This window comes from Entelurus aequoreus, linkage group LG14 (assembly GCF_033978785.1).
Source record: "Entelurus aequoreus isolate RoL-2023_Sb linkage group LG14, RoL_Eaeq_v1.1, whole genome shotgun sequence".
NCBI classification, from domain to species: Eukaryota; Metazoa; Chordata; class Actinopteri; order Syngnathiformes; family Syngnathidae; genus Entelurus; species Entelurus aequoreus.
Window position 1 is genome coordinate 23,091,865 of NC_084744.1, and position 15,184 is coordinate 23,107,048.

The 15,184-nt window shown below is 39.0% G+C and overlaps 1 protein-coding gene across 1 annotated transcript; it reads right to left on the reverse strand.

The window, feature by feature from the left end:
- Window positions 1-5,314: 5,314 nt before the first annotated feature.
- LOC133665301 (zinc finger protein 771-like) lies at window positions 5,315-14,460 on the reverse strand. Its single transcript, XM_062070559.1, has 2 exons — window positions 13,932-14,460; window positions 5,315-6,782 (listed from the first exon to the last, which is right to left on the reverse strand). The coding sequence occupies exons 1-2, from the start codon at window positions 14,116-14,118 to the stop codon at window positions 5,581-5,583; spliced, it is 1,389 nt and encodes a 462-aa protein (XP_061926543.1). The 5' UTR covers window positions 14,119-14,460; the 3' UTR covers window positions 5,315-5,580.
- Window positions 14,461-15,184: the final 724 nt, after the last annotated feature.

Here is a 15,184-nt window from a genome sequence, read left to right on the forward strand (position 1 = left end):
AGTGTAATATTGGCAAGAATCCTTGATATGCTTAAATATTTGAGTCTCTGGATCCACTTCATTATCAAAATCAAATGTGTATCCATTTCTCTTTCTCTTTTGGAGTACTTTGTTGTTGTATATCTTTTAGTACATCATTATTCATGTCACTAGTTTGTAGTTTGAAATTTGTATTTCCTTTTCTGTGGCTTGTTTTGCTTTTTTGTCAGCAAACACATTTCCTAGTGATACTGTGTCCGTTCCTTTGGTGTGTGCTGCACTTTTGCATATTGCTATTTTAGCTGGTAGCTGTACTGCTTCTATTAATTATTTTTTTCCCCTTATTTTTTTTAAAATCAGTTCTCCAATGTGTTACAGATTTTCCTGTTGACTTTATAATTCCTATATTTTGGCTATCTTTATATATATTGTGACCTTTTGATTTTCATTACTTTACATGCTTCTATTAATGATTCTAGTTCTGCCGCTTGCATTCAGCAAATTGATGGTCATTTGATAGCTTTCAAAATTTTCGTTACTGTAACAATCGCACATTCTGTTGTATTTTTATTTCACAAAATGCTGCTTTAGCTTCTGAATTCCACTCTACAGGTGATTACATTTGTTCATTAATTTACTTAAAGGGGCTACTATTTCAGCATAATTTGGTATCTAACTTCTACAATAATTTGTTAATCCTAAAAGTTACATCATTTTTTTGTGGTTTTTTTACTTGTAGTACTTTGTTTTTCTATTTTCCACAATAGTGCGTCCATCTCTGTTTAGAGAACGTCCTAGATCCTTTACTTCTCTTTTGCATAATTGGACTTTATTTTGCTTATTTTGTGTCCTTCACTATGTAGATTATGGCAGCACGGTGGAAGAGGGGTTAGTGTGTCTGCCTCACAAAATGAAGGTCCTGAGTAGTCGTGAGTTCAATCCCAGGCTCGGGATCTTTCTGTGTGGAGTTTGCATGTTCTCCCCGTGACTGCGTGGGTTCCCTCCGGGTACTCCGGCTTCCTCCCACCCCCAAAGACATGCACCTGGGGATAGGTTGATTGGCAACACTAAATTGGCACTAGTGTGTGAATGTGAGTGTGAATGTTGTCTGTCTATCTGTGTTGGCCCTGCGATGAGGTGGCGACTTGTCCAGGGTGTACCCCACCTTCCGCCCGATTGTAGCTGAGATAGGCTCCAGCGCCCCCCGCGACCCCGAAGGGAATAAGCGGTAGAAAATGGATGGATGGACTAGGTAGATTATTTAATAACACCAATGTTATTTTTCTCCTAATTCAAATGTTATACATATTAATTTATGTATTTTTTAAGTAACGTTTTAAACTCACTTAACTGTCTATACGCCACTTAATCTATACTTTTACACTCAGAATTTACATTCTTCCCATTGTTTATATTTTTTATTTGCAATTATTATTCAACAATATTCAAAGCAAACAGTTGTCTATCGCTAGCTGATAGTTGTCGCGATTGCCATACCTCTTTATTTAATCTATGTTATGTTATTATCTTATCTTAGCTCAACACTCAGATGTATAGTGTACTATAAATGTCTGAAACATAATCTAACCTAAGAATGTTATACTACACTTCAAAGTTAAACCTACTTTAAAGGCCTACTGAAAGCCACTACTACCGACCATGCAGTCTGATAGTTTATATATCAATGATGAAATCTTAACATTGCAACACATGCCAATACGGCCGGGTTAACTTATAAAGTGACATTTAAAATTTCCCGGGAAATATCCGCCTGAAACGTCGCGGTATGATGACGTATGCGCGTGACGAAGTCAGTTTAACGGAAGTTATGGTACCCGTAGAATCCTATACAAAAAGCTCTGTTTTCATTTCATAATTCCACAGTATTCTGGACATCTTTTGCAATTTGTTTAATGAACAATGAAGGCTGCAAAGAAGACAGTTGTAGGTGGGATCGGTGTATTAGCAGCGGACTACAGCAACACAACCAGGAGGACTTTGTTGGAGAGCAGACGCGCTAGCCGCGACCTCACCTTGACTTCCTACGTCTCCGGGCCGCCAAACACATCGGGTGAAGTCCTTCGTCCTTCCGCGATCGCTGGAACGCAGGTGAGCACGGGTGTTGATGAGCAGATGAGGGCTGGCTGGCGTAGGTGGAGAGCTAATGTTTTTAGCATAGCTCTGTGCGGTCCGGTTGCTAAGTTAGCTTCAATGGCGTCGTTAGCACAGCATTGTTAACATTCGCCAGCCTGGAAAGCCTTAACCGTGTATTTACATGTCCACTGTTTAATAGTATTGTTGATTTTCTATCTATCCTTCTAGTCAGGGGTTTATTTTTTTTGTTTCTATATGCAGTTAAAGCACAATGCTATCACGTTAGCTCGTAGCTAAAGCATTTCGCCGATGTATTGTCGTGGAAATAAAAGGCACTGAATGTACATTTCGCGTTCTCAACTCTCATTTTCAAGAGGATATAGTATCCGAGGTGGTTTAAAATACAAATCCGTGATCCACAATAGAAAAAGGAGAGAGTGTGGAATCCAATGAACCAGCTTGTACCTAAGTTACGGTCAGAACGAAAAAAAAAAAAGTATTTCACTGCATTCTAGTCCGTCACTCTAACGTTCCTCATCCACAAATCTTTCATCCTCGCTCAAATTAATGGGGTAATCGTCCGAATCGCTCTAGCTGCGTTGAAAACAATAGGAAAATATGAGGGAGTGAACAACTGACAACGTCACGCTACTTCCGGTAGGGGCAAGGTTTTTTTTTATCAGAGACCAAAAGTTGCGAACTTTATCGACGTTGTTCTATACTAAGTCCTTTCAGCAAAAATATGGCAATATCGCAAAATGATCGAGTATGACACATAGAATGGATCTGCTATTCCCGTTTAAATAAAAAAAAATCATTTCAGTAGGCCTTTAAACTTACATGTAATACATTCATTTTCACACCTCCCCCAATGCGCCACACACACTCACACACACACACAAGGTGGTGTGTGAGTGCGTGAGTGCACTCCTAAGGGAAAAGGTCAGCAATTCTTTCCTCAGCTAATAAACATGTAACCCACTTTATCATTTTATCATACTTTACATCTCAACTCTTATTGTAGTTATTAATCTAGGTTTTTATTTGTTCCATTATTTAATTTTATATATACATTTGTATATATAAAAGCGCTCTTTATATGTCCAAACATACATGTATATCTTCAGTCTACCTTTTCTTCATCTCTCATGTTAATACCCCCCATTATCTCTGTCGTAAGCATTAGTTTATTCCATTTTGCATTCATTCTTATTATTGATTTTTGCAATTTTAATACATCACCTACTTTGAGGCAACCGGTAAATTTGTGTTTTGAGATCCAGTCATCGAGAAATGTCAGTAAATCTGGGTTTGTTATTTCTACCACTTTCCAGTCTTTACATTTTAAGTCGTCTTTTGGACTAACCTTTGGTTTACTTGTCCCTTTTCCCATTTTGTAAATTTGGAGTAATCTGTCGTCCCCTACAGAGCTGAATTTATAAGGATTACTTTTGTCTTTGTTGTAAGATAGTGGTTTAATTTATTATTGTGGTACACGTCGCTTCTACTGGAGATGGAGTGGAGGTGTCATGCATAAAGCATCCTCAATAACCCACTATTTACTTCTCACAACTTTAATATGGAGTGATAGCCTAATGGCGATTACTCACACATACTCTCACGTTTACACCTTTCCGTGTATTGATTGACGGATATTTCAATGTTTCATGTCGGCTCCGCCACCCTCCAGGTTGTTGTTTTTTACGGAATAATTTCAGTTTGTTTTTTTACTGAGTAGACCATTTTAGGTCTGCGTTTTTGGACTCCGACGCCCCTCAGGATATTAGTTTACGGATATTTCAATTTATTGTGGGCTCCGTCTCCCTCCAGTATGTTTGTTTATGGATATTACAGATATTTCAGTTTTCGCAGATTCTGTTTATCTTCTGTATATTGGCCTGTTTAGTTACAGAATTTTCCTTAATTTGGCTTATTTTCAATGTTGAATTTCCCGGAATTTTTATTATTTCTATTTCTATTTTATTTATTTATTTATATTTTCCCTTTGCGGCTCCGTCACTCCTCTTATTGGCCTTTTTTATCTGTTAGAGCCTAGGATTTACAGGGTTTGTCTATGTGTCGTAACCCTCAGTCACACGCTTTTTCTTTGTCGTTTCTTTCTTCGTAATTCAAAACGTACTCACTGATCTCTGCGTTCCTTCCTCTTGTCCTCGGTTATCCGTCAGTCTTCCAATTCCAGCCGAAATGAAAAAAGCAGTTCCTCAATCAGGATTTCGATGCCATGGTCTTTCTGGTTTCACTCATTCATGCTGGAATCGTCAGGCGTGTTGGAATCCGGCTCGAAGGACCAAGAAAATGTCAGGTTCAAACACTGTTGACATCTATTAATCAGACAAGAGGCAAAGAATCAAACAGAGACATAATTAAATTTGGACTTATGAGGAGACACGTGGTGACAGTCCTCTCGGAACCGTCTTAAACCACGCTCTGCCCAAAATTGGTCTCCTCCTTTCTTTATTTGACTTTCTCCCCCCACAGCTGCTTCAAGAGGGCAGCGGGTCGTAAACAGCGTTGCCTTCGGTTACCAAATAGTTCAAAGAGAGTTTGTTAAACACTTCAAAGAGAGTTTGTTAAACACTTCAAAGAGAGTTCCATAAAATAGTTCAGAGAGTTTGTTAAACACTTCAAAGAGAGTTTGTTAAACACTTCAAAGAGAGTTCCATAAAATAGTTCAGAGTTTGTTAAACACTTCAAAGAGAGTTCCATAAAATAGTTCAGAGAGAGTTCGTAAAATACTTCAAAGAGACTTCCTTCTGGAAGTTTGAAGATCCTGCCATCTGTCCGACTTGAAGTCACAGTGGAGTTTTACGAGCCTTCTTCCTCTTGGTAGGCTTCGAAGACAGCCTTTATCTTCTTATCAGGAACACAATGTAATACAACGTTTTTTTGTGATAACTTACAAACAATTATTCCAACAACGATACAACAATGAAGATTTCATTGTTAAGTACGAGCTGGGCAAAAAAAAAAAAAAAAAAAATTAAAAAGGCTTTCGTTCAAAATATTCTAATTACAATATATCATCTTTTTAATTATTTACTATTTATTCTTTACTGTATTTTCTCTGGAACAAAAACAATACTCATATCTTGAAAGTTTCCATTCTTCCAAAAGCAAAGGAGTTAATTTAAGGAAAAAAAGACAGAAATGACCACTTAAAATAATTTTTAGGATGTTGTTTTGCAATTGAAGACAACACTTGTTCGTTCTGTGATAGGGAAACAAAATACACATTTTATTTCATGAATGTATGCAAAGTAAATCTCTGTGGGATGATGTACAATATTGGCTTTTACCTGACACTCCAAACTTTGATTTCATATTAATGCATGCACTTGACTGAAAAAAGCACTAATACAAAATATCTAATCTATAAATGTAGAAGGATATTAAAAAGTGTGTAACAATGTCACACATGTTATATGTGCTGATGTTGTTAGAAAGTCCAAATTAAAGTCTTGACAGTTTATTTCAAATCCTGCAGTTTCATTTGCTGCTGCTGTTCTCACCAGCACACTTGTGTTTCTTACACTGGTACTTAGAAGACAATCTTTCACCACACACACTGCAACTCAACACTTTCTCTCCTGGGTGTGTTCTCATGTGTACTACAAGGTTTGAATGTTGACAAAAGCTTCTCTTGCAGATTGAACATGTGAAAGGTTTCTCACCAGTGTGTGTTCTCGTGTGTACTTTCAAATTGTGACTTTGTGCAAAACCTTTACCACATATTGAACAGATAAAACGTTTTTCTGCGGTGTGTGTTCTCATGTGTACTGTCAAATAGCGACATTCTACAAAACCTTTACCACATATTGAACAGATAAAACGTTTTTCTCCGGTGTGTGTTCTCATGTGTTTTGCCAAACATGAACTGTGTGCAAAACTTTTACCACAGATTGAACAAGAAAAAGGTTTTTCACCAGTGTGTGTTATCATGTGTACTTTCAAATTGTAACTTTGTACAAAACCTTTACCACAGAGTGAACAGATAAAAGGTTTTTCTCCAGTGTGTGATCTCATGTGTGTTTTCAGACGACAATGGTATTTAAAGGTTTTGTCACAGTGAGAACATTTGAAGTGTGTGTTGTCAGTGTGACATGTCTTATCATCTTTGAGCTTGTCTGCTTGTGATCCTCCACAGTGGTCTCCATCAGCTTCTGTTGTCATGTGTTGTGTTGAGCTGCTGCTTGGAGGCTCCGCCTCTCTCTTCTCCTCACTTTCACCTTTGACCTCACCATCTTCACTCTTCACAGGGACACCAGTCACAGGGAACTCCACCAACCATTTAGGCTGACGGATGTGGTGTTCCTCCTCTTCCTCTTTAATGTGCAGCGGCTCTTGGTCCTCCTCTTCCTCTTTAAAGTAGGGGTTCTGTGGGTCTTCCTTTTCCTCTTTAATGTGAGGGGTCAGCGGGTTCTCTTGCTCCTTAAAGTGAGGGGTCAGTGGGTCTTCCTCTTCATTTTTGCTGTGTAAGATCAGTGGGTCCGCCGCTTGACCTTTAATGTGAAGGGTCAGTTTAACACTATGGGTCTGTGGCGTCTCGTCTTCCTCTTTAATATGGGGGGGCTGTGGCTCCTCTCCTCCCTCTTTAATGTGATGGGAATGTGGTAAATTGTCTTCCTCTTTAATGTGGTGGGGCTGTGGCTCTTCTTCCTGCTCACGAGGAAGATGTTCTTCTACGACATCTGCGGGACAGGAGAAAACATACAATCTTTAGAAAAGTCATGAGACATTTTCCTGCACCAACATACACTACCGTTCAAAAGTTTGGGGTCACATTGAAATGTCCTTATTTTTGAAGGAAAAGCACTGTACTTTTCAATGAAGATAACTTTAAACTAGTCTTAACCTTAAAGAAATACACTCTATACATTGTTAATGTGGTAAATGACTATTCTAGCTGCAAATGTCTGGTTTTTGGTGCAATATCTACATAGGTGTATAGAGGCCCATTTCCAGAAACTCTCACTCCAGTGTTCTAATGGTACAATGTGTTTGCTCATTGGCTCAGAAGGCCAATTGATGATTAGAAAACCCTTGTGCAATCATGTTCACACATCTGAAAACTGTTTAGCTCGTTACAGAAGCTACAAAACTGACCTTCCTTTGAGCAGATTGAGTTTCTGGAGCATCACATTTGTGGGGTCAATTAAACACTCAAAATGGCCAGAAAAAGAGAACTTTCATCTGAAACTCGACAGTCTATTCTGGTTCTTAGAAATGAAGGCTTTTCCACAAAATTGTTTGGGTGACCCCAAACTTTTGAACGGTAGTGTATGATCTCACAATCTCATCAGTTTCCCCTCACAACAGTCAGGGTACTTCCAGCGGACACATGAAGAAGACCTTCAGGGGAATGCCTTCCCAGGCCAACGTCCAATCCACCTTATTCATATAAAAACATCCTAAAAGTAATTCCTGCAATCCTTAAAGGCCTACTGAAACCCACTACTACCGACCACGCAGTCTGATAGTTTATACATCAATGATGAAATCTTAACATTGCAACACATGCCAATACGGCCGGGTTAACTTATAAAGTGACATTTAAAACTTCCCGGGAAATATCCGGCTGAAACGTCGCGGTATGATGACGTATGCGCATGACGAAGTCAGAGTAACGGAAGTTATGGTACCCGTAGAATCCTATACAAAAAGCTCTGTTTTCATTTCATAATTCCACAGTATTCTGGACATCTTTTGCAATTTGTTTAATGAACAATGAAGGCTGCAAAGAAGACAGTTGTAGGTGGGATCGGTGTATTAGCAGCGGACTACAGCAACACAACCAGGAGGACTTTGTTGGAGCGCTAGCCGCACTAGCCGCGCTAGCCGCCGACCCCACCTTGACTTCCTACGTCTCCGGGCCGCCAAACGCATCGGGTGAAGTCCTTCGTCCTTCTGCCGATCGCTGGAACGCAGGTGAGCACGGGTGTTGATGAGTAGATGAGGGCTGGCTGGCGTAGGTGGAGAGCTAATGTTTTTAGCATAGCTCTGTGAGGTCCCGTTGCTAAGTTGCTAAGTTAGCTTCAATGGCGTCGTTAGCACAGCATTGTTAACCTTCGCCAGCCTGGAAAGCATTAACCGTGTATTTACATGTCCACGGTTTAATAGTATTGTTGATTTTCTATCTATCCTTCCAGTCAGGGGTTTATTTTTTTGTTTCTATATGCAGTTAAAGCACGATGCTATCACGTTAGCTCGTAGCTAAAGCATTTCGCCGATGTATTGTCGTGGAGATAAAAGGCACTGAATGTCCATTTCGCGTTCTCGACTCTCATTTTCAAGAGGATATAGTATCCCAGGTGGTTTAAAATACAAATCCGTGATCCACAATAAAAAAAAAGGAGTGTGGGGAATCCAATGAGCCAGCTTGTACCTAACTTACGGTCAGAGCGAAAAAAGATACGTCCATCACTGCCTCTCAAGTCGTTCACTGTAACGTTCCTCATCTACGAATCTTTCATCCTCGCTCAAATTAATGGGGTAATCATCACTTTCTCGGTCCGAATCTCTCTCGCTCCATTGTAAACAATGGGGAATTGTGAGGAATACTAGCTCCTGTGACGTCACGCTACTTCCGGTCAGGCAAGGCTTTTTTTTATCAGCGAGCAAAAGTTGCGAACTTTTTCGTCGATTTTCTCTACTAAATCCTTTCAGCAAAAATATGGCAATATCGCGAAATGATCAAGTATGACACATAGAATGGATCTGCTATTCCCGTTTAAATAAAAAAAAATCATTTCAGTAGGCCTTTAATGGTAGACGCCATACGTGAAAGTGTGCTGTTATCCCTCTGAATAAGTCATACACACCCAGGAAATAATGTACCACATGCCAGCCTCCACGCAGTAGTACTAGTGATGAGCTCCCTCTGCTGGTGGACAATATTTACAGTGATTTTCACATTCATCTTTAGAGACATGTCTGCTCTAAAAAAAGCATGAGCACAGTCAACATGTTGGCCAAAAAAGATGACATCTGTTTTGCTTTCATTTAGATCAGGGGTCTCAGACACGCGGCCCGCGGGCCAATTGCGCCCCGTGAGACGTTATTTTGCGGCCCCCACCTTAATATGAAAGTTTAATGTTAGTGCGGCCCGCAAGTTTTATATGAATGGCGCTTGACAGCGTTGTGTGCGGAGCTGAAGGAATCTACCAATCACGGTGTGGTATACGGCTCTCGAGGGCCGAACATTGACGTCACTTGCGTGATGCAAGCTGAGAAACGTTTTGCCGCTTTTCCTCTAGACCAGCACGCGCCCTCCCCCCCCCTTCCCTCCCTCGCATGCCGCCCACCCGCCCGCCTGCTCGCTTTCTCAGTCACTGTGTGTGTGTCTCTCTATCGCTCCCTCCCCTGGCGCCGCTGTAAACAGTCCGGGCCGGGGAGAGGAGCGGTCCGGTAGCTTCCGAAGCAGTCCGCCGAAGGACCGAGCGACAATACAAAACTGTGGTGCACTGAACCCCAGCGCTAATACTCCGGCAGAGAGTCGCTGGGCGAATCGGACGTGTAACACGTTAGTCGTGATGTTAGCCCGTTAAGGGCTAATTGTGCTACCGTAACTGTAAGCTCCACGGCGAGCCCTCCCTCCGGCTCCAGACAGACGATTTTTGTTATTTGGCTCCAAAATGGCTCTTTCAACGTTCTGGCTTGCCTACCACTGTGTTAGTGGAAAAGCGGCAAACGAGTGAAAGCGACAGAAACGTTGCCATGGAGATGAGGGTTTTCTTACATGCCTGGCTGCAGTCACACCGCGACACCTGTCCGTCAGTAATAACAGTCCCCGATAACCTGGACCAATTCAAACCGTTATTTGTTTTTTTTATTGTTTAATTTGCATTGCCTCACACGATGAACACTACATATATTTCTATATGACGCCGGATAACACTCCGGGAGCCGTCACTTTTTTGCGCTCGCTATCCCGGTACTTTCCCGGCTATTATCCGCCGACCGCCGTGTTGCTGTAGGGAGGAAAAGCGGAACGACACACACTGCGGAAATAACATTATTCTCCGTGCGTGGGCTAAATACAAATATATTCCACAACCCCAAACATGTCTTTTTCAAAGCCTGCAGTGAAGAGAAAGGTTAGTGATGAGCAAAGACAATTCCAGGAAAAGTGGGAGATGCAATATTCCTTTGTTGAGCACAGGGGCACCCCGACGTGTCTTATTTGCACAGAGAAAGTTGCGGTGCACAAGGAATACAATTTGAAACGTCATTATACAACAAGACATGCTGAGGAGTATGCAAAATATCAGGGAGATGAGAGAGTGAACCGGGTTGCAAATTTTAAAACCAGTCTGAGGCAACAAGATTTCTTCAAGAAAGCAAGCGAAAAGAGCGATGCAGCAGTCAAAGCTGGCTATATGGTGAGTGAGATGGTTGCTAGGGCGGGAAAGCCATTCAAAGAAGGTGAATTCATTAAAAAGTGCATGTTAGATTTTTTTAAAGAAATCTTTTCTTGCGGCCCAGCCTCACCCAGTTTCTGCATCCAGTAGCCCCCGGGTAAATTGAGTTTGAGACCCCTGATTTAGATAGTGTTGCGATAGTTAAACTGGGAAGAAGTAATCAGATTACTGACTACTTCTTCAAAATATAACTTGTTTACCTTATTAATAATAGTAATAATGGATTAGATTAATTTAGTGTGTTTTTAGACACTCAAATTGCGTTACAGTGAGAACTGAGAATGAATCATTCATGTAGTCCACACATTCAATGTGGTAAACTACATTTAATTATAATAATACTAATAACTAGATGAAGCAACTCCTGAAGGAATTGCGTGTGAATGCTCCAATGCTGAAGTTGAACTGAAATGCTGACAGAATGTAGTATGATTGTAAGAATAGTTTGAATGTTGGAATGGTTTGAATGCTGAAGAGTTTGAATTTCGGGAAAACCGGGAATTTTTTAAGTTCTTAAACCAACTTGTTTTTTTGTCCTGACTCAGAGGAATGTTTTGACAGTGGAACGGTTGAAATTAGTTGAACAATGTGAAAGGAGTCATCACACTAAAGAAGGTTGGAAATAAGGTTAGAAAAAAACAGGAATTCCTGGAAATTTGTTGAATGTGGTAAAATGGTTGTTTGAATTTCCAGGATGAATTGAATGTGTTGAAGGTGGAATGGTTTGAAAATGTGGGAATTGTGGAAGTTTGAAAAATGGATAATTAATTTTCAATGGGGAAAATGTCCCTAAAGACTGGGAATTCTAGAAAATCCGGGAATATCTTTTATTAAGTGTTGAAAGGGGGCACACAATTCCTGAACACACTGAATATTTTGAAGTTGGAACGGTTTGAATCGGATGAAAAATGTGCGAGTTGTGGAACTTTCATTTTATTCCTTACAAAGGGAATTACATGGAAATTTTGTAGAATTTCGGGGAAAGCGGGATTTTTTTTGGAAAATGCTAAAAAATGTGAATGTTCTGAATGAGTTGAAATGGTTGGTGTTGGAATGTTTCAAATCGGTTGAGAAATGTTGATGTCGTAAAATGTTTAATTGACAAATGGTATTATGGAATTCCTTGAATTCCGGGAAAAACTGGAATTTTTCAAGTTCAAAAAGAAACTTTGTTTTATGTCCTGATCAAGAGGAATGATTTGACGGTGGAACGGTTGAAGTGGGTTAAAAAAAATTGTAATTTCAATTTCCAGAATTAGTGGAATATGTTGAAAGTGGAATGGTTTGAATCGGTTGAAAAATGTGGAAATGGTGTCATTTTGAAAAATGGCTAATTCATTTTGAATGGGGAAAAATGTCCCGGAAAACGTGGAATTCTGGGAATTTTTGGAATTTGTCAAGGGAAAGCCCGTCATTACCGAATAGGCTGAACAGTTTGAAGTTGGAACGGTGTGAATCGGGTAAAAAATGTTGGAGTTTTTTAACTTTGAACAATTTCCCATTATTTTCAATGAGAATTTCATGGAAATTTGGACATTTTGGGAAAAGCGGGAATTTTTTGGAAAATGCAAAAAAATTTGAATGTTCTGAATGAGTGAATGGTTGGTGTTAGAATTTTTCCAATCGGTCGAGAAATGTTGAAGTAGTAAACATTTTTCCATTGAGAAATAGTATTATGGAATTCCTGGAATTTTGGAAAAAGCTGGAATTTTTCCAGAAAAAAACACTTCGTTTTTTTGTCCTAATTAAGAGGAATGATTTGCCGGTGGAAAGATTGAAGTGGGTTGAAAAATGCGGTCGACAGAAAAAAGGGTGACAAAAGGGTTTGAAAAAACGGGAATTCTGGGTATTCTTTGAATTTTTTGGACCTTGGAAAAATGATAGTTTGAATGTCCAGGATTAGCGGAATATGTTGAAGGTGGAATGATTTGAATCGGTTGAAAAAAGTGGAAATGGTAGAAGTTTGAAAAACGACCAATTCATTTTGATTGGGAAAAATGACTAAGCACTTATTTCTTCTTGTTTCAAGCTAGTTTAGCAGCTAGCTTAGCTCTTAGCTTGCCCGTCCTTTGTGTGTAACATGTTTAGCCTCATTCTACAGTCCTTCAGTGATAATAATACTTTTAAGAAATGTAATGTATGTGCTGCAATGGAGGATGGTTGAACGTGTGATGTAAGAAGATACAGTTAGCTGTCGTGACAACTAATTCCTCTGGTCGGCCAACTGAACATCAAAAATACAAATCAGCGGTTAAAAATCTGGACGTTTGGGGTCTTTGTGAGTGAAAAAATTTTTATTTCACAATTTTGCGATACAAGAAGACCTGGCAATAATGTCCCATACTAAATCAGAGTTTTAAGGTTTGATGAACATGATGGCCTAGTAGTACAAAGTTTAGTTTCTCCACAGTTTGGTGAATATATGTATGTAAGTAAAAATGCTTCTGTTGTTTTATGTCAGTTTTGTTCAACTAAACTCCTATTTGTTAAACCTTTGTACATGTTTAAAACGATCGCAGTGCTAATTTTTGTTAGTCTGTCAATGTGGTCGTCCATTGTATGTTAGCATTAAGCTAAAAAGCCAACCTTTATCCTTTATGGTTGTATTGGTTTTATTTAGGTTTACACCAAACTGTATTGTTGATTGAACATGATTGTTACATGTATGTGCAGGTCTTTTGCAGGCTCCTCAAACACACGGCGGAGAAAGTGTGCCGTCACTCCGGTGGGTGTACGGATGTGTCGAAGGTACGTAGACACAGAAAACTCCCCCGCAATGGTAATAAACCTACACGTTACTATGAAACATGCAACCGTCCCGTCCTTGAGGCGGTCATTCGAAATAGCGACTAAACTACGAAGCTAAAGCTGGCAAGGAAAATCCATACACCCACAACACATCTCATCTGATTGTGTTGTTGTGAACGACATCATCCATGTAGGATTAATGTACAAACAGGACAACCTACTCAGTGGCTTAGAGGTTAGTTATTATATAAACAATGAAAACGTATTATTGTCTTACATAAGGATTGTGAATGATAGGCAAAATAAAAATAAAAAATCAGATCCCCTTTGATAATTTTTCAACATCCTGTGAACGGGTTGATGCTGTGGTGAAAGTGAGAAAATAAATACATGTCGGGAAAATGCAAATTTCAGCAAAAATGGCTGGCAAACTTTTTAAAACCTGGTTAAAGATTGTTGGCGGTAAACCCAGAGAGGCATGTGTATGTTGTAAAATGATGTTAGGATTAGCTTTATTATTTGGGTTTAGGGGGCCCCGTCATGGGGCCGGCCCCAGTTCTGACTTGTTCCACCACTGGTCATTGTGATTATATTATATATTCCAAATGTCATTTTCTTGTTATTAATCAAATATAAAGTTAGTAAACATGTGAGAGTAAGAATTCAACAAACCTGTTCTGTGTAACACAACTTGATGTTTCTTGAAAACAGCGTCCAGTAGTCGATTGTTCACCTCTTTTGTTCTAGAAAGTTCCGCCTCGTATTCTGCTATCGTTCTTTCTAACACTACAAATATTTCTTCAGCGGCAGCAGTTAGTCGCTGATCCACCAACGCTCTCAACATTTGTAATGTAGACATTTTCACACAATCACAACACTTTACTCTCACACTTGATCTCTACTTAGCGATGTGTTGATAACTTCTGTTAGCAGCTAACAAGCTAAGCTAACTAGCGAGCTAAGCTAACTAACAAGCAAAGATAGCAGGAAAGCGGCACAGTGCTTCTAGCGCATCGAGACGACTTTATCCTTGAATAAAGAATCAAATATGTATTTTATACGACGTAAATATTTCAAACTGGAGAACAAATAATAAGACTGACTTATTAGCGTCCTGCACACTTCTATCTCCGTCGATGTGCTTTCACGAGAGTTAGCACACTTGACGTTAATCCTTCTTCTTCTTTTCAGTTTTACGGCAGCTGGCATCCATCTGTGTTGCATTACTGCCATCTTCAGTTTCATTTTATAATGACATGACAATCTCTCCTTGAGTCCAGTATTGTTCAAAGACGTCCTATCCACAGGTCCCATGCAGTACCCTCACTTGTTCACTCATAGTCACTCTTTCTATATTATATTTAGTACATTCCAAAACACTCAGGTTATAAAAATACAGAGTTTTAAAATTCAGTGTGTGCATTTTTTTTAATTTATTTGGTGTATAAAAACAGTGTTTGAAAAAATCAGTGCTTTACAATTCAGTGTGTAAAAATTCAGTGTAAATATGATGTATAAAAAAATGGTGTTTAAAAAAATCAACGTTTTAAAATTCAGTGTATAAAAAATATATATTTTTTAAATTTGGTGTATAAAAAACAGTGTTTTAAAAATATATATTTTAAAATTCAGGGTATAAAAATTCAGTGCTTGAAAAAATGTTGTGTTTTAAAACTCAGACTACAAAAATACAGTGTACCAAAATTCAGTTTTTAAAAGCGTTGTGTTTTAAAACACAGTGTAAAAAAATTCTGGGTTTTAAAATTCAGTGGGTAAAAATTCATTGTATAAAAATTCATTTAAAAAAAATCAGTGTTTTATAATTCAGTGTGTGCATTTTTTTTTTAATTTGGTGTATAAAAACAGGGTTTGAAAAAATCAGTGTTTTGAAATTCAGTGTGTAAAAAAATCAGTGTTTGAATAAA

Coding starts and splice junctions, on each gene's coding strand:
- LOC133665301 (XM_062070559.1), bottom strand. CDS start 14,118: ATGTCTACATTACAAATGTTGAGAGCGTTGGTGGATCAGCGACTAACT. Junction 6,783..13,931: donor AGTTGTGTTACACAGAACAG/GTTTGTTGAATT, acceptor CCTGTCCCGCAG/ATGTCGTAGAAGAACATCTT.